The following is a 24,407-nucleotide window of genomic DNA, read 5'->3' on the forward strand; positions in this document are numbered from 1 at the left end:
ACCATTTTATGTAAGATATAAGACAAAAAAAATTGTTTTCTTTTCTTGTTGTTTGTCTAGTAAATAGTTTATTATCTGTATTGGTTCATTAAGTTTAATGCCAATAGTGAACCGGGAATCGAACCCAGGAATTAATGATTCTTTCACTTTAGGAGCACAGAGGATTTTAAGTTATATGTATAAGTATAGATCAATGAATATAGCTCCATTTGCTTACAACTTGTAACTTGTGAAATTTAAATTTAAGCCTCACCATTATATTTTTCATAAGAAAAAAAAAGAGTCTGTTGTCTTTATTATTAAAAAAGGGTACTAAAATAAAATGCCGGTTTAAAAACTGGATGATTTATTTTTACCATATAATAATATATATTCATTATTGAAACAAAGTACGATACAAAATGTACACGTTTGCCTTACTACTACAGTAATGTTACTTCATACTTAACATTTTAAAACTACGTACATTATATGCAATAATAGTATCTTAAAAATACAAGATAATAATTTATACACCGACAAGGAACCGCGATTCCTCAACTTATCCTTACAAGAACGAATGTCTGCTTGTTCAATGAAAATACCCACTCGGGCTTGAATCGGTTCAAAGCATCTACATCACATCACATTATATACATTTTAGAACCAATGTTATCGAAAACAGAGTTATTTGGTCTGCCGAAAGCCATAGTGCTACTTAATATAGAGATCCATCGGTAACGGTGTCTAACAGCATCAATTATTTTTGGTATCAATTGAAAAACAATCTAATAAAAATCAGGTATCAATCATGGAAAGGCCACCGTAAGTTGATCCGAAGCGACTGCTACAGAACGTCTAAATGAACACAAATATCTGCCCGAATACTTCTAGACTAGAAAACTTCACACGAGCGAGTCTAGTGTGGCCTCACAATAAGCTATTTACAATACAGAACTACAGAAATGACCGTCAAATCAAAACTTCAGTCCAATCATTAAAGCCATGCTTTTTAGCTTCGAAAATAGAAATTCGTTTGGCATTATGCGCTTTACAGTTTAAGCACACACTATTCCAAAAGGTATACGTATGCGGCTAACCAACTACCTTAAAGTTATGTGATAAAGTTTAATGGACCATTTTTTTATAAAATTTTCGTTAAATTAAAATTTATTTACAGTGGAAATGAATGGAATATGTCTAAAATTATAAGCTTTGTTGCTGTGTACTAAAACATACAAACGCTGAAAAGTTAGACGTGTGTATGCGTTTAGTACATTGGGTACAAATAGTTCCATACAAGGGGACACCTAGATACATCAGCAAATATGGAACGAAACACTATCACGCTTACAATGTTTATTTTTACTTTAATATTAATTATTATTATTGTTACACCTACGTTAGTTCCTTGACTTCATTGTGCGAATTTTGTTTTTTATATAATATCATTATCATTATTTATAATACCAATATTTATGACACAGCTACATCAACAAGATCCTTAATACGGTAATACGCAAACGCTACAGTTTGTTGTCTTATTCATTAATATTAATTGGTTAATATTGTTTACGAATTATAGTTATAGACACCAATTATAATTAAGTAAGTGCTAACAGAAAGCTGAAGTTCGTTGTGTCTCAAAGTGGAAAAGATTATAAACCTTATAGAAGACGCTTATCCATAAAATCAACAATACATACATATGATACAAGTAATATAATTGTTCAAATTTCACAAACAACATAACGAGAATAATTTCAACCTTTTTTTTCAGTTCTGTGAATAAATCACTAACATTTTTAAAACGAATTTAAAAGACCTATTAATATACATGATAATAGTACAAGCTTATATTTTTACAATGACCTTATATTTTGATTCTACACTCACGTTTATTTCGTGATTACATTGATACAAGAGGAAAACAAATCTTTCATTCTCTTATCGGTCGATTTATTATTTTGATTTCAGAAAGAAAATATTTATTGTTTTCAGCAAAGTAAAAACAATGTCTCGTTTAAGATTCATAATAAAATAAACCAATGAGAATGAGAGTTGCAGAAAAGTGAAAGAAGTTCTAAGAAAGAGTAAATGAAATATAGAGATAGCTTTTGAAGACCACAACAATTTCTTTCATAAAGATACTTTATTAATTACGAAACTACAACAAATACTACGTCCTCTATGATATTTTATTTCTTTGAGACGCATATATTTATAATCTAATATTTCTCACAGTGTCGCTTTATTTTGACTTTTTTCAATATAAACAATTTTAATACTTATTTACATTTATTACATTTACATATTTGAAAAGACAAAGGCTACTAAGATAAGAAGCCTATATTCAAGCAAAGAAAACACACGTGGGACAACTTACACCGACGACGGCGAACAACGTTTACAATCTAAATTTTTAAACGAAACATCAAACCCTGATAAGTCCAAATATTGAACCTCAACAAGCGCTACATACATTAAATTCGATGATGTTTTAAAAATACTCAGGGGTTCATTAATAATCTTCTCTCGAATCGAAATTACAATCACGCATTGCAAGAACTCGAAAGTGGTAATAAAGTTTAATCCATGTGCTGTAATTTAAACCAGAGAGAAGATTTTACACTAATTTGAGCGTTCTCGTCACTATAAGTTTATTGCTTTGAGTCGTTGAATCCAAATATGCAATGAAAGCAAAATTTAGCATGTAAGAAGCCATAAAAATAAACGACAGTGGTAAAGCTGAGGTGTATTCAGAACGTACTCGCACGAACATTCTCGTAAGTCTGTTCCAAACTTATACAGAAGTAAAATTTTATTGTCCAAGTTTCAAATACTCGTCAAATAAAGCATACAAAACGTGAATGTGAATATATTGAAATAGTGTGCAGTACATACTGAAAAATTGATCAGACGTTTAACATAAAATAGATACAACTGAATGTAGACATTGGTAGAACTCGTTATCGTAACGTTTAAAAGCAAACCATACAAAATGCAAACCTGGCAATTGAAAATCTAAGTGTTAATAATTTCACATCGATATAACAGCAACTACATCTACTCGCTTATAAAGATAAATTTGAGCATCACTAAAATATACATTTGAAATCGAAATTTTTCTTAGGCACGAATTTATTTTTTTATCTTTTATAAAGTATCGATTGTATATATAATATATCATATTGCCCTACAACACACAGTAGATAGTATAAATTACAGATTTGCAATACAAATAATGTATAGATAACACGTTTTATGCATCTTTAAAAATAATTGGATTTCGTAGACACTCACTAAGTACACGAAGTTTTTACAATATGTTTATAAGAATATAATAGTATAAGTAAAGCATTTTGTTTTTTATTAATAGAGCACAACGGATCCCTTATTTTATATGAGGGACACAGATTATCTACAAATATGGATTTCGTTATCTGAAGTAAAGTTTACACCGAGTTTACAAATATCTTAAAACGAGAGAGGCTAGTTTGTAAATAGTACGCAAATAACTGACATGATTTTCAATGAATTGACAGTTTATGAAAATACAAATAGTTTTGTTTAGCGCTTTGCTGTGGTAATCGAGTCGGGCTGGGTTGAAAATGTAGCTATGTTCGTAATTACAAGCCCGATTGCCACAGAGAAGCAAAATATCAAAAATATGTCTTGTTTTACCATTAGAGTTATGCCCAGTTCTAAAAATAAAAAAAGTTCGAGAAGCTAGCGCTGCTAAAACTAATCTATGCGATATCAGTCTCCACTATATATCCTTATAATTTAGAAATTCCGTAAAGTAAATCACAGAGTATGAAACAGCAAAATATTTGAGTGAAAACGAGCTATAGTTTTGTTCGTTTGACCATAACCGTCCCGCGATACAGTACGTTCCCTTCATTGATATGTATCTTTCTATAGACTTTGTGAAGCATGAAGACTAAAGAAATCAAGGAGAAAGTTGAAGTGTCCCTTAGCATCGATCCTGAGGTGCCGTCGTAACTTTACATTATACCTTACCATCGTACGTAGAAACCTTATCTTAAGCAACCTAACGTATATATAGCGAGACATACAGACTCGAACCTACGCTCCCCGTGCCGTGCGTCCAACGAAAGGTTTGGAAGGAGTCACGCGCGCAACGGTAAAAAAGATAACCGACAAAAGTGGTACGCGCGTGGCTCTTTGCAAAATGCGAACACGGCAAGGGCCCTTCCCAAAAATAGCTTACTCGAAATCCCGCACTCCGAAATTCTTACCAATGACATTCCGATCAGCTTCCGCCAGTAAATCATAATCCAACTATCATCTATGTGCATCAAAATATAAGTGAACTTACGTACGAACGCAAGAGAAGATGACTACAAACTAGTTTAATTTTCTATTACGAATTATACATGTTTAGTTAACGTAAATAAAAATTGTCTACAGGGTAAAAGTTATAAAATAAAGTAAGGGAGCGAGGGTTGCAAACTTACTATAAAGAAGCCAACTCGAGTAATGTACACTTATAGAATAAACGGACGCGACAACGCGGTGCGAGCGTGCGGCGATGCAAGCTCCGCGGCTTGCTAACCAGGCGACGGAGAGTAAGACGGATTATTTACTGAGATGCGTCTGAGACGTGCCGTTTGGAAATCACCCCGATAAATTTGAAAAATCAACGAAAGCAACGGTTTAAAAGAACCAACTCACAGCCTATATTAACCAGATCCGACCTCGCCTTTCCAGGACGCCGGCTTAACTTTCTAAACTAAACGATAAACCGAGAGAACCAAGGTGAATCGGCCACGTGGCCGATCGGCGAACTAAACACACTCGAAACCTTATTAAATAACTTTGTACATTGAATCCAAATGTCGACACGTCAATTGGATGTAGGCACTCTCTAGGCGGGGCGGCGAGCGGTCGCCGCGTCGTCGGCCCCCGTGTGGCGGCTCGAAAATGAGATCAGTGGTACCGGCCAGCGGCCGAGGCGACCCTACACCGCTCTAAGACGACGTGAGGTACGACGAGAACGCGGTCTCGTCCCAGGCGCTCGTCACGCCGATCTCGCTCAGCATGTCAGACACGTCCGGCGTGCAGGAGAACTCGAAGTGCGAGCCCGAGGAAGACGACGCCGTCTCGAAGGACTCCATGTCCGTGAGCACGTCCAGGTCGACCTCGCAGTCTGCAGGCAGGCGGAGGAGGTCCGTGATGGAGTACAGGTCCGTTAAGTCAGTTTGCTCGCGACGGGAATTGTCATCGTACAAGCAAGCTGATTCGGGAGAATCTGGCGAGCCAGCAGGAGATGCGGGCAGAGCTGGCGGTGCGGGCGTCTCTATGGGCATCATCGGGACGCTGGGAGGAGTGGGCCGCGATCGCCGTCTGGCCACGCCTCTGTTGTTATTCGTATCGGCACGTTGTTTGCGCTTCTGCTTAGTGACACCGCCGTTCCTCTGCGCCGGTTTCGCAGTCTTCTTGCGAGGCCTGTACTTGTAGTCAGGGTACTCTCGCATATGGAGCTGCCTGAGTCTCTCCGCCTCGTCGATGAAGGGTTGCCTCTCTTCATCGTTCAAAGTTTTCCAAACGCGGCCGAGATTTTTGGATATTTCCGCGTTGTGCATGTCCGGTGTTTGCTCGCATATTTTTCTGCGCTCAATCTGCGACCAGACCATGAATGCGTTCATCGGCCTCTTGATGTGGTTCGGATTGTTCTTTTTCGTCTGCGAACAAAGAAAGAAACTATTAATAACGTAAAAGGTTCCCTAAATTAATGGTCGAAGTGGAATCTATTAAGTCGATTTATGGTTGAAACAGAAAATCGGTGTTATCAGTTAAAATGTAGAGAACGTGATTATTATTTCAGGCATGTCCGATCTGGCGAGCGCTGGCAAAGAGCTGGCTACCGAATTAGTATGCATGACGTGGTACCATTAAGTTTGCGTCCTTACTATTAATGATATTGTTATCATAGGAATTATTACTATTATTACAAACAAGTCTAAACGTAATAAATTGTAATGGACCGCTGGAAAATTTTATATAACACACCAATCGAATGTGTAATTGGATAATTCGATTTCACGAATGGTGCATGTTACGCGTGACCCAATTTTATTTCTATTTCAAATTATCTGGTGCGTAAATGTAATGTGAAGTGCTCTTATTCGCTTCCGCGTCTCAATCGAATGTTATAAAACATTGAATCGAATCGCCTAACGAGGATATTTAAGGACGCAGGAAGTCATTATCAAATCGTATAGGAAGCGTTGAGTACGCTCCGATATGACGATATGAGGGATTATTGTTGATCATTTTTCTCTTACGCCAGGAACGCGTAATTTCAAAGCATATTTCGTGGCATGGAAAACTTTACGATATTATCTTCGCGGAGGAACAAAAACAACACCGCACTTTAAGAACATAAGCGAATATCTGTTTTATTATTCAAATCTTACTTTCGCTAAACTCGGCCTAGTCCCAGTGGAAACGACGAGGGGAAAAAATCTCACTCGACTTTATATTTTTTGCTCGTCTTATTTATATTCAGGACAAAAAAAGGGTTTGTCAGATGGCGACTAAATCAAGTTTGGTACGCCCACTGCGACTTTCAAGGTGAACTAAACTGTTTTTTGGAACCACTCTAACCTATATGTTCGGTTTTGTAGGATCACGATTTCTGTATTTGGTAAGGCGAACCGTCTACAGGTAACAATCCTGTTTCGTTAAACTTTAATTTAGAAGCAATTAATCACTCGCTTAATAAAATGTTAAATCAGTTTGAAATCTGTGAATAAAAATATTTAATTTAACGTTCTATATTCAAGCTTAAAGAAACGCTTTCAAAGAAAATAACTAGGATAAAATAAAAACAATTTTCATTCAAAGCTGAAAGTCATAAAAGGGGATAGCAAAGGGACAGCAGAATAAAAAGAACATAAAAAACTCAGGGCTTATAAAGGTTACAAATGAAGTTATATTTTGTAAAGCGATAAGAAACTATTTGCGAGTAAATTGACAATTTTCTACGACGGGAAAATTACTTGATTTCTAGCGGACATATAATTTGTGAGTGCTTTTAAATTTTTCAATGCTTCAAAGTTGTTTTCGTTTCTTTTATTTTTCTTTACATTTGCTGGTGATTACGGGTTGACTTTGTAATTTAGCTCGCATTTAGCGTTATTATACGATTATGCTGTTATAATAGGCTTTTATCAGGGTTTAATATTACGTTTGCATACACTAAACATAATTATTCGTAATTTTGATACAGGACTGTAATCTTTTCTTCACATTTATATTTATCCTTATGTAGATGACATTATGCATGCTGCAAAAAGATAATATAATTTTTTATTCTAGACGTCTTGTTATAATTTTATCTAGCAATCAATCTGGAACTTTATGAATGTGCAGTGAATGTTAAATAGCATGATCTAGGAAGCAAACGACTGTGTATAAAACTCGAAATACTTCACAATTGTTGATAATTTGAGCAGCGATAAAAATGTTGGTTGCTTAATCACCATGCCTTGAAGCGTACTACTTATAAACTATTTTTGACATTACAAGAAAAATATATGGGATTGGCATGAAATAGAGGTTAAGAGAAACGGTGCTAACCCAAGGCCTTCTAAAATGAACGGCTCAGGTACATTTACATAATTTTAAAATTATATATATTTTACAAGACCTTGTCACGGAGTAGGTTTTGCGTTATAATTGGGAGGTCGTTGTGCTCATTATCTCTTATCAGAGGGAAATTAGACGGAGGCGAGGCTCCAAATACTTGAGGTTAGTCTCGTATTAATCTAGGCTTTCCCTTTCAATGTCATTCGATAGTTAACAATTATATTAATCGTCTTGAGAATCTAAGTGTGTATTGGAGTTCTTTATTGATTTTACATTTATTAATTGTGGTATTCTAGTATTATTTATTTGTTTGCTACCTTAATATTCTTCTCAAAACCAAATATGTATATGTATTTAGCGTTTATGGCATTTATAGCCAATTTTATAAGATTTTAGGTACAATAGCAGTATCGTGACAATCCCATATTCTTCAAGGAAGTGGGAACTAGTTCCTACCATGGGTTTCAAGTTTAACTCAAGGAAAACCTAATATTCTGTTACGGAACCTAATCAAACGCCGATGGCGGTACAACCTTCTATTTTAGGCAACACATGCGCGCACGCACAAGGGCATAACACTTCCTGAACTCTAATGTATTGAAGGCTTTTTAGCTAGATTTGGTTGTATATTATCGATACCGAAAGCTGCATTTAGGAGGGTTCAAAGGGAAATACTTTTTGACATGAACTGACTTTTCGAATGTATTAATTTTAACTAATGATAATGATAATTTTAGCTATGATGAAATATTAGGAGATACATCTAATATTTTTATATTGATCAACATAATATCTTATTTTGAAAATTATACAATGCTGATAGCGAAGTGACTGCCTTTTAAAAAAATTGAAATTAATTGTGAAAGCTCTGTTATTGCTCTGTTACCTTATTAATTTATTATCATTATTTGAATAAATTAACAAATATATTTTCTTCCGATGTAATATGAATGATGATTTTTATTATCTCCTTACCGAAACATCCAATGCAAATCACGACAGATTTAAAAATTCAAAGCATATCCCATGACATTTAATTCAATTACCGAGAATTTCAAAACGCAACACAATAGTATAGATTACGGTTCAATATTAACCTTTTGCTTATTATAAGGCAATATAAAGCTTACGACGTAGGATTCAAGGTCCATTATAATATATGAGCACACGGTCGATTGCGAAATGAGTGTGAATACTCAATCTTCAGTAAATTAAGATTTAATTCACTTGTGTGCCAATTTATTCGAGCCACTGAGTTACTAGGTACTAACTGATCATGTCGCAACGATAAGATGCTGAGAGAATTATAGAAATTTGATACATTAATTGTATTATTGCATATGCATCTATACTAATATTATAAAGCTGAGGAGTTCGTTTATTTGTTTGAACGCGCTAATCTCAGGAACTACTGGTCCGATTTGAAAATTTCTTTCGGTGTTAGATAGCCCATTTATCGAGGACTATAGGCTATCATCATGCTAAGATCAACAGGAGCCGAGCTAGTACATACATAGATTAGTGCTTTGAGTGCCGATTGTTTATGATATGAAGATATAAGAAAGGTCTGTTTTATCGCTTCTGTTATTTTATTTACTAAACATGTAGTAGCTATTACAATATTCAAATATTCACTTCGTTCGAGCTTTAAATTAAGCATGAATAAAAATCAATAGAAAAAGACTTCTTAATTAAACTATAGAAGAAGGTAATCATTTTGTCTAATGATCTAAGACTCATCTAGACCTATATTCTGTTCATAACAGCAGCTCTCGAATTCGATTCCGTGGCAGGATTCGAACCCACGTCTTCTGCCTTACCCGCGCAGACCAGAAATTTTTCTATTCTATAAAATTTATAGCCATCAAAGGAGTTGACTCCCCATTGCCACACCCGTAAATAATTGCTGAGGCGACTCCATCGGTTTCCGTGTTTCGAGCACGTTTATTTTTCAATTCCGGCCGTTTCGCGACTCCGAGGCCGCGATAAGGTTTTTTAAAGATGATTTATAACAACTTCCTAAAACGCTTCGATACGTGTGTGTTTTGAGCTGTGTTCCAGACGTGCTAAAAATTGCTACAGTTTTAAAGTTTTGTAAAATTTTAAGTGGCCTATTGGCATAGTAAAATTTTATTTTTTTACTTTGAGTCTTATAGAACTACCTACTAAACTAATTTATGGGGTTACATATTTAAAGCCATGTTCGTATATTGATAGTCTAAATTAAATTACCTAAAGCATTAGGTACAGTATGGAATATTCTTTGTATTTTCAAATTCAATGTTAACATCAATTACTATAAAATAAATAAGTAACTGTCTAATATACTTAAACTACATATACCTACATTTCATTAAATAGTAACTTTTTCAAAATTAAATTATAATTAACAGAGAAGTACAATTCTAAATTAGGTAAAGGAATATTAAAAAAGGTCAAGTGGGAGTTGCATACATTCTACAAAATTAGCATAAAATATAGCCTAGATTTGCCTAGATCACAGCCGATGTGAAAATCCTTGAAAGTCCTTCCCAAGACACTTACTATCTAATGGCTGTTGCTTTAATATTATTTTATATATTGCGTTAAATATTAACTTGTTCCTAGAGTTTTTAACGGATTTAAAACCTGTCAAAAATATATTGAGTTTATATTAAGACGAATTTACCAATTATAACCTGAAAAATGGAATGTTAACAAATATATCTATTAGTTTTTTTTTAATAAAGTATTCATGCAAAAAATAATGTATAAAACACTTTAATTCGTAGGTAATCGAACCTGCGATATTTAATAACTCATAATCACTAAGCCATTTCGCTATTTTAACGAATTCGACCTTTAATTCTACTCATCAAAATTATTTACTCGATACTAAAAATTCCAAATTTAACAGCTCTTAATTAATAAAATTAATTATTTTAATGTCTGGCTTCATGAATTATTCTTTAATAAACATACGGAAGCTGTTCATATAATTTATATAATATAGATAATTATTAATTACATAAAATAACATAAAAATGTCCACTGTTATTATTTATTAATTTAATTGGGCTAGTCACTGATTTGTTAAACATGACATATGTAAATAAGCATAATATAAATAAATTTAATCGTTTTACTATTTCATAACGATATTTTTAGCGCCCATTTATATTCTTCATTGATTTCTTTCACCATCTAAATCATTATAACAGTAAATAATTATATTTCTCAACACAAATGTTCATAAAACTAATAATCACATTTACGACGCAGATAAAATACAATAACACCGGTCTAGTAATTTATGCGATGTCAAAACAACAATCTACGAATTAGCTTGAAAATACTTCCATTACATCTTCTAAGATTTCACGTCAGTATTATACATTCAGGAATTAAAGTTTTTAGATTAGATTAGCCTGTCTACTAGTGACAAAACTGCAAACAGTTGAAAATACATCACTACATAGTATAAAACAAAGTCGCTTTCTCTGTCCCTATGTATGCTTAAATCTTTAAAACTACGCAATGCATTTTGATGCGGTTTTTTTAATAGATAGAGTGGTTCTCGAGGAAGGTTTTACTATATAATTTATTAGATTTTAGACAAAGCGGGCGAAGCCGCACGCGGAAAGCTAGTAGTAAATAAATCGTATAATACAATATTTGAATTTTATCCTCACTTCCAGAAATAATATAATAAACCAGCCGTCGCCACGGGCGATAAACAGTCAATAATATTAATGTGAATTCTATAATTTCACACAAACAATCCGACTGAAATCCGAGTCAATATTGCAAGATGGCGACTAAATTTCATTCTTTATTTTCAACGGACCGATCAAATTGCTTCAGTAATAAGGTTGAACTTTAATAAAATCTCCGGTCAAGCGGAAACTGGATATTTTTCGAGGGTTCCGTACCCCATATCGAAAACCTTCTCCGTTGCTATGGGAAACGATGAACATTGCCCTATTTATATTTAAATAATAACACAAAAATAATAAACTGGTCAGTGAGATGTTTAGAAAATGGAATTGATAATAGGCAACAATATTCTGTTTGAAAAACCAAATATTTTAAAATGTTGCCGTTTAATAATAATTTGCCTTATAACTAAGTCTTCCTACTTGTACAAAGCTACACGTTACCACGTTAATCCCTTAAAAATTGACATCCACTCGAAATGAAGTCCTCTTTTTGATAATTTCAATAGCCATTGTCAATAAGTCTTGGAAAGGTCCCGAAAAGTTTCATTTGGACTATTGTCATTACCCACGAACAATGGTGCTCATCTGTACCCATACAATGGGTCTAATCGGGTCTTTGTGAAGGAATGGGGATTGTCAACATCTCCATTAATATTTTACTCATTCAAAAGAGGTATTACGCGTTTAACACTAAATTTAAATTGTCTTTGAGATAACGCTGGGTACGGTAGCTTTTGTTTTAGGTGTTTGTACAAATCATGATCGTAGCCTTGATATATATAGGACTAGCTGGTTTCTGCTCGCGATTTCACCCGCGTTTTTAAAAACAACTCGCATAGTTCTCCTTCCTGTGGGATTTCCGGGATAAAAAGTAGCCAATGTCTTATCCTGGGTCTTCAGCTGCCTACATACCAAATTTTATTGTAATCCGTTCAGTCGTATTTGCGTGAAGGAGTAAAAAACATTCATCCTCACAAACTTTCGCATTTATTATATGAATAGGATATAGGGCAGAAGTGACCATTTTAAAGGAAGACCAAGTTACGCTAACAATAAGGTTTATCGTACGTCGCCAGCCTTTGACCATGTCAGTTCAAACTTCGGGCTTTCCAAACTTATAAATCCTAGCCAAATACATTGGAAGACTGTTACATACATTTATTATTAACTACTTTCCGCTCGCGGCTTTGCACGCTTTGTCTAAAACCTAATAAATTATATACTTAAACCTTCCTCGAGAACCACTCTATCTATTAAAATAACCGCATCAAAATACGTTGAATAGTTTTAAAGATTTAAGCATACATAGGGATATAGAGACAGAGAAAACGACTTTGTTTTATAGTATGTAGTGATTGTCAAAGATTAATATTGCAAAAGTTAGAGGATAATAGACTAGGGCAACAAACAATTAGATTCTTAAAACTAACGTAATCTCTTTATAAATAAGTCAATAAATAATACAATGAGATTACGAAACAGACACACAGATGATAAATAAAATCTCATATAATTATAGATTGGAAACGCATTTCAATTCATATTTAATGACTTCCTCCTTTGCACGGGCGTGGTAGGTTTAGGTCACGATTTATATTTTACAAGCCTATATAATTATAATCCTTATGTTTGTTTAATAAATTAAAGACACTTATTAGGTTTAAGTTTTATAAGAAACTAACTCTTGCCCGCAGCTTCGCCTGCGTGGAAAAGATAAATTTTCATGGTACTTTCATCCCCTATTTTATCTCCTTGGGGGTAGAATTGATCGAAATCCTTTTTAAGCGGATGCCTACATCCTAACATCTACCTGCATGCCAAATTTCAGCCCGAACCGTTCAGTGGTTTGGGCTGTGCGTTGATAGATCACTATGTCAGTCAGTCACCTTTGAGTGATACATATTTAGATATTTTTATTATTTTTACTAATCATATATAATTAAGACGAAAAACTGTACGTCCGTTTGTAATTTTAAACAAAAAACCTGGATGGATTTTTATTAAATTTAGTGCATAAAATATTTAAACGAAATAATAATTCATTTTTTATGATACAGTAGTTTTTAGATTACCTTGAATATAACACTACATAAATTCCTAACTTTAACACTATCAATCATAATAATTAAAAACTACGTATAAATAACTAAAGATCACAATAAAAACATAAAAAAAGTACTAATTACATGCTAGATTAATATAATATTTGGTTTTTCTTTTATGTTTATAATCGGCAAATAGACTTGTTATCTAGATTCTAGACCATAAGATGCCTAATTAGTTTTTAAGTGTTAAAATCATAATTAGTAGCTGTAAACACCCTTTTTACGCTCTGTTGGTTAACAACGTTAATGCTGTAATTATATCATACTGGGCGTTCATTGTTCATAGAGCGAGTAAGGTTAAGCGGAGCTACGCGCTGCCGATTTTCGGATGGGATCAGGGGCATTTTGTTTAGCTTTTTTGAATCTAAGGTCTTGATGTATATTTGGATTTCTAATATTGACCACGCCTTATTCTAACGATTTAATGGCTGCATATAAATAATTTTATGCTGTAAAAAATATGTCTGTAAATACTGACTGAGCTGTCAAGTTATTTGATACTAGCTGTAACCCGAAGTTTTACCCGAAGTGCTACTGTTGGTCTTAGTATGATGATACATTATAAATGGGCCATCTTAAACTGAAAGAATTTTCAAATCGGACCAGTAGTTCCTGAGATTAGCGCGTTCAAACTAACTCTTCAGCTAAGTACTATGAAAGAATCTGTAATAGATTCATAGACCCATACCTAAAAAGGTAAAGTGTAAAAATTATTTACAAGCTTGAGAATCGAACCCACACCCCTCTAATAAAACACTAACCACTATACGGTACATAACTATACCTAACTAATGAGATTATCAAACGTAACCACAAACAAAATTGTACACACAAATCATTTCTATTACACCTCAAACCACACGCGAAAATCATTCTTATTACTTGGGTAATAGAGTACATTATTGCGTACATAATATTGATTGTACGAATTTGTGTGTGTACAATATATAGACGTATCAATTAAAACAGATTTTCAATTAATTTCGTAATATAAGTTAGGATTTTAGTTGTTTTAGCAGTAATGTATCACAAAACCTATCAAATATTTTTGCTAAAACATTGTCAATAGTGAACTAAAACCACATTATTTATTATATTGTAGAAAAATTACCGCCTTCTCCATTCTGAACAATATCAGTTACATTTTAAAAATAATAAAAATGTTATATAATATGCCCCGCGGTTTTACCCGCGATCCCAACCACAAACATTTTCTACTATTTTTAATCCAAATTTCAGCCAATTACTAATAACATCATTTTAATATGATTTTTAGTACCTACCAATTAGTATTAATTTAAAACATAATAAATTCAGATCACATAGCCAGTCTATATACAGGGTGTCATCTATAAGCCGTAGGCTCCGAATTCAATGGCTCTCGGTAACAGCTCAAGCCGTATCATGTTTTATTCAAACTGTATATTTGATATGTATTATAATATTATAGAGTTAAAATAATATTGTTTTTAGATAGCTATTAATATTAGTAGTTGTTTGTTTTGTATCTATACTAATATTATAAAGCTGAAGAGTTTGTTTGTTTGTTTGTTTGAACGCGCTAATCTCGGGAACTACTGGTCCGATTTGAAAAATTCTTTCGGTGTTAGATAGCCCATTTATCGAGGAAGGTTATAGGCTATATATCATCACGCTACGACCAACAGGGGTGGAGCCACGGGGGTGAAACCGCGCGGAGCAGCTAGTATATATATACATATATACTTTGACAATCATGTCTGGTAGAGATCGCTTTTTATGAAAAAGGCTGCTTTTTGGTGGATATAAGCAAGCATGCTATTTTGTATTATATTTTATAGTTTTTCTTTGTTTTTCAAACCTCTTTTATTTCTATAGGCATTAGGTAAATCTATCCACATCGAATATATCTATCTAAATATTAAGTAACAGCCAAAATCGTTCAGCAGTTTTGCACGAAAAGAAAACAATAAAAAAAATATTAAAAATAAAAAGGTTTTATCAAGGGTCACAGTTACTTGTACATGTCTATTCTACATGTTAAGAATGTAAATCGTTTTCTTATGTATATATATGTATGTTTTTATGCAAATGCTCTATATTGTTTGTTGATGTCGCTAACTCGTGGTTTGAATAAATAGTGACACGTGTTTTTAATATCGGGAAAGGCTAAATTAATTTATTATAACTAGGCTGAGTAATGCTTACTATAATATTAATTTAATATTATAAAGCTGAAGTTTGTTTGTTTGAACTCACTAATCTCAGGAACTACTGGTCCGATTTGAAAAATTCTGTCGGTGTTAGATAGCCCATTGATCGAGGACGGCTATAGGCTATCATCACGCTAAGACCAACAGGAGCAGAGCCACGCGGTCGAAACCGCGGAGCGCAACTAGTACTTTAATACAATTACTAGATTTTTAATTAATTGTATGTGTAATATAAATATTTAAATAATAAATGGCTTCATTATACAACACCATGTAAACTAAAAATCTTTGATTTTAAAAACTATATATTATGTATGTACTTACCAGTTTCATCTATCTTTACCCAAAAACTCATCAAAATCGGTTCATCAGTTCAAATGTGGAAATTTAACAGACAGAAACATGTTCGCATTCATAAAGTATGGATAATTTTAAAATTACGTAACTCGAAGTTAACTATATAAAGAGATCAGTAAGTCAAATATCTTTGTTACAAGGCCATCGCCTAGAGCACTTTTTTAATAATAGCATATATATTTTATAACTATCATTTTTATAATTTGGGTCGGTATCTTAAAATAGTGTACGGATAGCAAAAAAATATTATGAATTTTATATTTCATTAGGTATTTAAATTATTTTCTCTTCTTTCTTTATGCTTAGTAAATTAAGAAATATGTAATAAAAGTATTTCTTAAAGTTTTTAATAACATCAGAAAGATATGATTTCATATCCCTACGTATATTAAAAAAAAATTATACGACATTTTGAGTTCTATTTATTTCATTCATATATATGGGTGATTATACAAAAATGGGGTAACTTTTGAGGATATTTTGTTTACTACATTTTTTATATCAGATTGTTACAAATTAGGATGTATATGATAGCTAATCTAATGAATATATTGTTCCAAATCGGGCCAGCCACTTTTTTAAATAGATTGTGAGATATTTTAAATTTTCTGGAATTGGCTTCCAGGGGACTGACGAGGCTAACATGGTACTGATAAAAAACACAATATTGTAATATTCTTAAAGAAATTGAATGAAAATTACTACAAATATCTCAGTTTTAATAATGGCACATGTCTTTTAAGTATTATAATCACTAAGTTACGTTTAAAAAGGATAATTAATAATATGTGATACTGGGAAAAAACAATGTCTCAAGTTTCAAAACAGCCTTCTGACATTTAACGCTACGTGAATATTCTTACTCTCTTACTTAACTTTTACTACTTTGACTTAGTTTTACTTGATATTTCAAGTAATTCACAAACAAAAGAAACAAAAAAACGGCCAAGTGCGAGTTGGAGTCCTAACAAGCCTATTTTTTATTATGTTTGTAACTAAAAATTTACACTTTTAGCAATTTTTCCTTTATCTGTGTTATAAGACGTTGCTATTTACCAAGTAGAAGTAAACTATATAGCAGTTTATAGTAGACTGTATACACGGCAAGCATCCTGTGTGTTTTTTTATTCCCTAGCGAATATTGAATTTTGCGGAAATTTGCAGTATTAACGGATGTAGGTATCTTTTGATTGCGTTGCGTTATAAGTTTGATTTTTTTACAGCACCAAGGGTTCTTAATCTTGAGTATCCAATATAAATTTCAGATTGATACCTCCACGCGTTCCAAAAAAAACGTCTTAACAGACAAACGGACAAGGAAGTGATCCTATAAGAGTTCTGTTTTTTCCTTTTGAGGTTCGGAGCATTAAAAATCTACCAATATTTATGTTAAAAGTACTAATTATAGTAAAATTAAAAACCAAAGGCTCGAATGAAAGTCTCACCTGAGTTTTCATAAGAGCCCCTTGACATTTTTATAATGTTATTAAGTATATTAATTAACTTTCATGTTATTTTGAGGTAATTTTACTTCACAGTATTATACGTATACGTATTTATCTGATAAATATAAAAAGCTATGCCCTGAAAGCATCAAAATCAATAATTAAAATAAAATAAGATCTTTTTAATAAAATTATTAGTAGTTTGTTTCAATAGCTCTTTTCTTTGCTACACTTTCTTAAATGTTTCTTCCCTAGTCAAATTCAGTTTCTTTTAGCGTGGCGCATGATGTTTTAAACTGAAATATAAAATAGAAATGCTTATACCAATAGCAATCAAGATAAGAGTTCTTAAAAACGACAGAATCATCAGTACTATGGGGTCGCGTCAATCCTCTGGCACGATATCTGACAAAGGACTGATGCCAGCGGATTGATGAAAAGGGACTTAATATGAGGTTATAATCACAAATTATGTTTTTTTGCCTAATTCCTAATATCAACAAACTATATTTTTACAAATCATAGTTAACCATTTATAAATGAAAATAAAAATCGGATTAACAATAAAATAACGACTCACCACAGGACTGAAATGTTGACTGGCGCAGCAAGATTTTAGAGGACAAACACAACCCTAGCGCTGGTACAGTTATGACGGCCGTCAAAATATGCGGTGCACAAGTAACTTCATTACCAACATTATTATTTAGACAGGGATTTGACCTCGACTTGGTGATATTTAGCGAGAATTTCAAATTTAAAAAACACACAACGGACTGACTAGTGAAAACGATGACAAAGTTTAATTTTATTTTTTAAATAAAATTGAAAACATTGCGTTATGAAAGTTGAAGTATATAATACTATGTACATCAAAGATTGTAGTGAATTAGTAAGTTTTCTTAAATCGATGATAGTGTTTAAACGATAGTCACTTGATTGTTGGTTTTCGGAGTTGTGACATGCCAAAGTACTGACATTTGAAGTATTAATTTATTTTTTTTATTCATTTGTATTTTAAATAAAGAAGTGAAATTGAGTGACCAAATAAAGGACGCTTCATTGTTTTAAAATAGATTGTTATTTGAATAAAATATAATAAGACTTTGTTTAAATTGGCTGATGACATCGAGTTACCCCATTTTTGTATAATCACCCATATTTATATTTGCTTCACAATAAAATTTTGCTTAGGGTTAATACCAATAAGTACTTAACCGATATTCATTACTACATTTTGCGTTCCATTTATTTTATTCATATGTAACATATATTTATATTATTTCATGTTTAGGGTTAATACCAAGAACTACTGAACTGATTCATGGGTTTATTCAATTTAGTCTGTTTAAAAACATGTAACATATTATGTATCACATAACATCAATCAAATTGATCAATATATCCATTCGTCTCAATTTAACAATAAATTCGTTTTTTTGCTGACGGTACGTACCTATTTCGAATCACGTTCTAGTCGGTAATGATACTTGGTTTTTTGTTAAAAACCACAAATAATAGCTCGTTTTGTAGTTTGTGGAGGTGAAATGAAGGTCGAAAGTACATTTTTTGTTTTAAATTGATATACATATTACAACTGTAACGGTCATGTTTGTTATTAGCAATTGTTGTTATAAATTCGAAGTTTTTTTGTGTTCTTTTTTTGGTAAAGAAAAATCCCACAAAGCATTTGTTATAAACAAAATCACTGAGATTTTGTTCTTTTAATCAAGAGCCATGAAAATGTGTGCTTAAGATATTTAAAAAAAAGTTAAAATTCTAAGAAGCCGCCTTAATTATTTCTAAATAAGTTATACAGTTTAAATCATGATCGAGATGTTAATATGTTAAAATGTTAAATGTAAAAAAAATGTTGATGTTAAAATGTAACCTATAAATTGGTTGCATTAGCTTGTAATATGTTACTAAAAAGTTTTTACCTCGCTTATTTACATTTTCCACTATAACATTAAACCGGGAAAGTAAAACTATAATTATAATTCAGATAGATAAATAAATTAGTGCTTAGGTCTGGTTTGCACTAGGTCATGCAACTCGTTTGAAGGGGAGAGTGTGCAACAGCTTTTGATTGTAACATGCGGTGAAATCGCTGTGGGTAATACTATTTTAATAGAATTAGAAACATTTAAGTATATATGAAAAATTTTGTAAAAAAACAGAGATTTTTTTAACAATGAAAGGAGAAAAATTTATCTATGTATCATTTACTAGCTGTGCTACGCGGTTTTACCCGCATTGCTCCGCTCTATAGTTGGACTATAGCGCGTGATGATAAATAATAAAGCCTATTTTCAAATCGGTCACGCGGTTCCTGATATTAGGGCGTATAAGCAAACAAACATTTCTTTAAAACATTAGTAATCTAAAGATACTTAAAAAAACAATCAACTCAAAACAACTGTTTAATGTTTATACGTTTAAAACATGTACTATTATGTTATTAAGTTGAAACTTGTTACAAATTGGATACAGAAAGAAAGCAAGTTAACAGTGCTGCGATGGAAAATTTTAAACAAACAGACAAACTTTATCAACTCCAATATGTGCCATTGGAAACTCGTTAACTTAAAAGTAAAATGTTAGTCTTTTAAATTATTATTATATTGAATTTACTACTGTTTTATTAAAGTGAAACTTTTATTACACCGTCTCAAACTTTTTGGTCTGTGTAGCGCATGTCGCGTGTATCGCGGCTGCCGAGTAGGTATACCTACTCGGCAGCCGACCGTCACGCGACATGCGCTAAACAAAGCAGTGTTCGGAACCGTTCGAACAGTTTCACTTTTACCGTGGTTTCATAAAACCACACAAAATTTTATTATATTGAATTTACTACTGTTTTATTTATAGGTAAGTAGAGTTTTCTTGACGTTATTTTTATACCTATAAAAGTGACGAAAAGAAAAAAAAGACGTGTGGCACTCGGGGACTGCCGCTGTAAAGCTATTGCATGCTATGCCTTCAAGCCACACTTCCGTGCCCGTCGGAGTGGGGAGCGTGAGGTTTTTCGTTACGCAATTTCTGGATTCGGTCCCCGCGCTCAAGGCCCGCGATAGAAGCTATGCAATAGCTTAAAATATTTAGATAGGAACATATTTAATAATATAACACATGACTCATATTAAGATTAACGTTAATTTAAAAATATTCATATATAAAATACATTTTACGTTCAATTAAAATTGAATCTTGGACTTTTTAACCATTGCCAGCGCTTACCAAATACGTTAACTGCCTTGTAGATTTCGCTCGTAACTTTCTTACCACAAAAGTTCTACCGAAAACTGTCTACTGTTTTGATTTATTGAACATATTTAACCAAAAGTAGTAGGTATATTGTTGCGGTAGTTACCTGAAAATAAATAAAAGAATTATTAGTTAGTTTATTTTACATTCATATTGAAGTAAATACTTTTTTCTTATGATTATGAGTATTATGACAATACATTAATGACATTTATATCCATAACTAGTTATGCCCTGCGGTTTTACACGCATTACTCCACTCCTATTGGTCTTTGCTTGATGATTTTATATAGCCTATTGATGGAATTATTCAAGTCAGACCCGTAGTTCCTGAGATTCATTGAACCAAACAAACTCCAGCTTCATAAAATTAGTATAAATAAATTATTTTAAATTTAACTCAATTACATTAAACTAATTTATTATTTATAGAAAATCACACACGTTTCACCAAATAAACACCATACATGTCGGATGCAAAATATCATTACGGTAGAATATATGAATTTAGAAGATAAATCGACTTGTGGACCAGTTCGTGATTTCCTGTATTGTAATGTATGCGAGCGAGTAACGAAGGTTGTCATAGAGTATGTGAAACAGATGTGTTTTATATATAGTAGATTACTTCTTACCATTATTATATTTTTAAGATTTTTTGCAATATATTTTTAAGCTATTGCATAGCTTCTATCGCGGGCCTTAAGCGCGGGGACCGAATTCAGAAATTCCGTAACGAAAAAACCTCACGCTCCCCACTCCGACGGACACGGAGGTGTGGCTTGAAGGCATGGTATGCAATAGCTTTACCGCGGCAGTCCCCGAGTGCCACATGTCTTTTTTTTAGTCTGTGTTATTCAGGAATAATATGATTTTGTATATTTCTAGCTAAGGTATTGCTTTGAAAATGTAAAACAATTGTGAGGTCAGTAACAGTCTATTTCATTGGCGAAGAATTTTGAAAATTGTTGGTACTTTTTGAATATTATCCTATTTTGTTGAGCTTTATTGATATAAATATCAAAGCAAAAAAAGGTAAAATTTGACACATACACAAATACACACAAACACACACATGACATATGTACACAATATTTAATTACTATTCAACTAAATCTCTTTTCCAACCTTAAAACACTAAAGTCTACTCTTTTACCATAGACTAACATACAGACATGCAAACACATCTGTTTTATATTTACTTACAAATCACGTTCGCTTGATAAGCAGTTTTTATTCACAACACAATGCTTATTGAATCCAGTGTATGTATGACCTTAGTGTCGCGAAAGTTCAAGGTTTGCTGTTACGGTTTTGATAGGATTTTTACGGAAAAGATCATATACGGAAATGAATTGTAATAATTATATTCTGGATACGTTTTATTGTGGTAATTTTTATTGATAAAAGTTTTTAATTTAATATAAAAAGATTTATAATGTCTCTTTCTACTAAATTATTAGACGATTGGGGAATAGAGCCCCAATTTTAAAAACAAATAACAAGTAATTCCTTACTTCAAAACTAAAACAAAACACTATATTTCAAAGTTTCAAACATGCTAAAAGCACTTCACATAAAAATCTACTTCCAAACAAAACATTTCAAAAATGAACAATCCAGATTTGAATCTCAAAGCCATTCCCCGATGTATATATTTATTTTCAATTTTATGTACATATAAAAAGGTAATGCAGTCCGTCTGTCTTTTATGAGTGCGTCCACCGTCTCATACCGAGACATAGAGATTTTATTCGTGTCATAAAAGCTTAGTATATTTATTTTATTAAATTTGTTGGTATTTTGTTGTAAATTATTATGTATGGATTAGGAATTAAAATCAATACTTTATATATTATAATTTTCATACGATACTATAGAAAGTTATAGGAAATTTTCAAGTACAGAATAAGTTAATAATGAACGTTTCCAAACGAAATATCTATAACAAAATATAATATACTAAGCAAGCATGTTTAATTTTATTATAAGCTTTGTTTAAATAACTATCGTTTCAATTTTGTCTGTAAAATCACTCTAAAATCCCAAACGAAACCATTTCTATGTAACTCCAGAAGACAATCTACATTATCATTATGCTGAGACATTAAGATTCGTAACTTCAAACTCGCAAAAAGGAGTTTTCCTTTTGAAAACGAGCAGACATTTAACTTTAACGTTTTGAATTTTTAATTGTTCGTATTTACGTAATTTTCTTTTGAATAAAACATACTGTTAGTTTTATATCAAAGTTAAAATTGTTTTGTTACTTGTAAGTAGTTATTTGTTATTTAGTAAACTTAAATGAAGTTTTGTTTCTAAAAATACGTGAAACCAATCCCTTATTTTATAATTAACTAGCGGTCCGCCCCGGCTTCGCCCGTGGTACATATTTACGTTTTCGCTACATAAGAACCATCAATAAAAAAAGAATTATCGAAATCGGTTCAGCCGTTCTCGAGTTATGCGCTTACCAACACATTTTGCGATTCATTTTTATATATAAGATTATATAAGACTAGCGGTCCGCCTCTCAACTCCGGTTGTCTGGGAGAAATCGCTATTTAGCGATAAGACCGCCAATTGTTTTAATTTATAATTAGATTAAGTTCATATTTAAGTTATCTTAGAGCAATTAAGTATAAATAAATCTTATATATAAAAATGAATCGCAAAATGTGTTGGTAAGCGCATAACTCGAGAACGGCTGAACCGATTTCGATAATTCTTTTTTTATTATATTCCTTGAAGTACGAGGATGGTTCTTATCTAGAGAAAACGTAAACATGTACCACGGGCGAAGCCGGGGCGGACCGCTAGTCTTATATATAAAAATGAATCGCAAAATGTGTTGGTAAGCGCATAACTCGAGAACGGCTGAACCGATTTCGATAATTCTTTTTTTATTATATTCCTTGAAGTACGAGGATGGTTTTTATGTAGAGAAAACGTAAATATGTACCACGGGCGAAGCCGGGGCGGACCGCTAGTAATAAATAAAGCTATAAATAAGCCCAGATGAATGATTTCTCGAGTATATTTTGAGTACATAATTAAATCTCATTTAAAGTGCTAGGATATAAATAAGTTAAGTGCGTAGAATTTCCAATAGCAAGCAACTACGGGTCAACATACATGTATGTTATAAATGGCTTTCTGGTAAGACCCATTCAATACTTTGTTGATGGACTTAATGTTAATTTTAACGACTACAGCCTTAATTTTGTGACTTTGTATTTAACGGGTTTTTACGATAGCTTATTTTATAGGTACCTAGTGTGAAAGTTTAAAACTTTTTCATATTATTTGAATCAAGATATTTATAGGTATGAAATTTACACACTTCACTACATAGTATAACACAAAGCCCCTTTCTCTGTCCCTAAGTATGCTTAAATCTTTATAAGTACGCAACGGATTTTGATGTGGTTTTTTAATAGATAAGAGTGATTGAATAGGAAGGTTTTAGTATATAATTTATTAGGATTTAGACAAAGCGGGCGGAAAGCTAGTCATAAATAAAATAATCAAGATTCTAAGTTTAGGTACATTGGTACAATACAATCAAAACCCATGTATTTTAGAGTTTGATTAAGAACGAAACACTCGAAGACTCCATAAATCTAATAGATTTTACAAGAGCTTATGAATTCATTCCACCATAAGATGAAGAAAATTTACCCCAAAAGCATTAATATCTTACATCAAAGCAATTACAAATAAACCTAGTTACCAGACTCGTGTACG

General features: G+C 32.5%; 1 protein-coding gene across 1 annotated transcript in view; it reads right to left on the bottom strand.

Moving 5' to 3' along the window:
* Positions 1–329: 329 nt before the first annotated feature.
* The window catches only part of LOC149481938 (uncharacterized), a 91,427-nt gene continuing 67,349 nt past the window's right edge, over positions 330–24,407 (bottom strand). The window contains exon 2 of the mRNA XM_089705187.1: positions 330–5,687. Coding sequence (XP_089561313.1) covers positions 4,974–5,687 — 714 coding nt within the window. The 3' untranslated portion in view covers positions 330–4,973. The remainder of the gene's footprint in view (positions 5,688–24,407) is intronic.

This window comes from Colias philodice, chromosome 16 (assembly GCF_061535455.1).
Source record: "Colias philodice isolate Cphi_HAF_F1 chromosome 16, ilColPhil1 Martin Lab GWU primary, whole genome shotgun sequence".
NCBI lineage: Eukaryota > Metazoa > Arthropoda > Insecta > Lepidoptera > Pieridae > Colias > Colias philodice.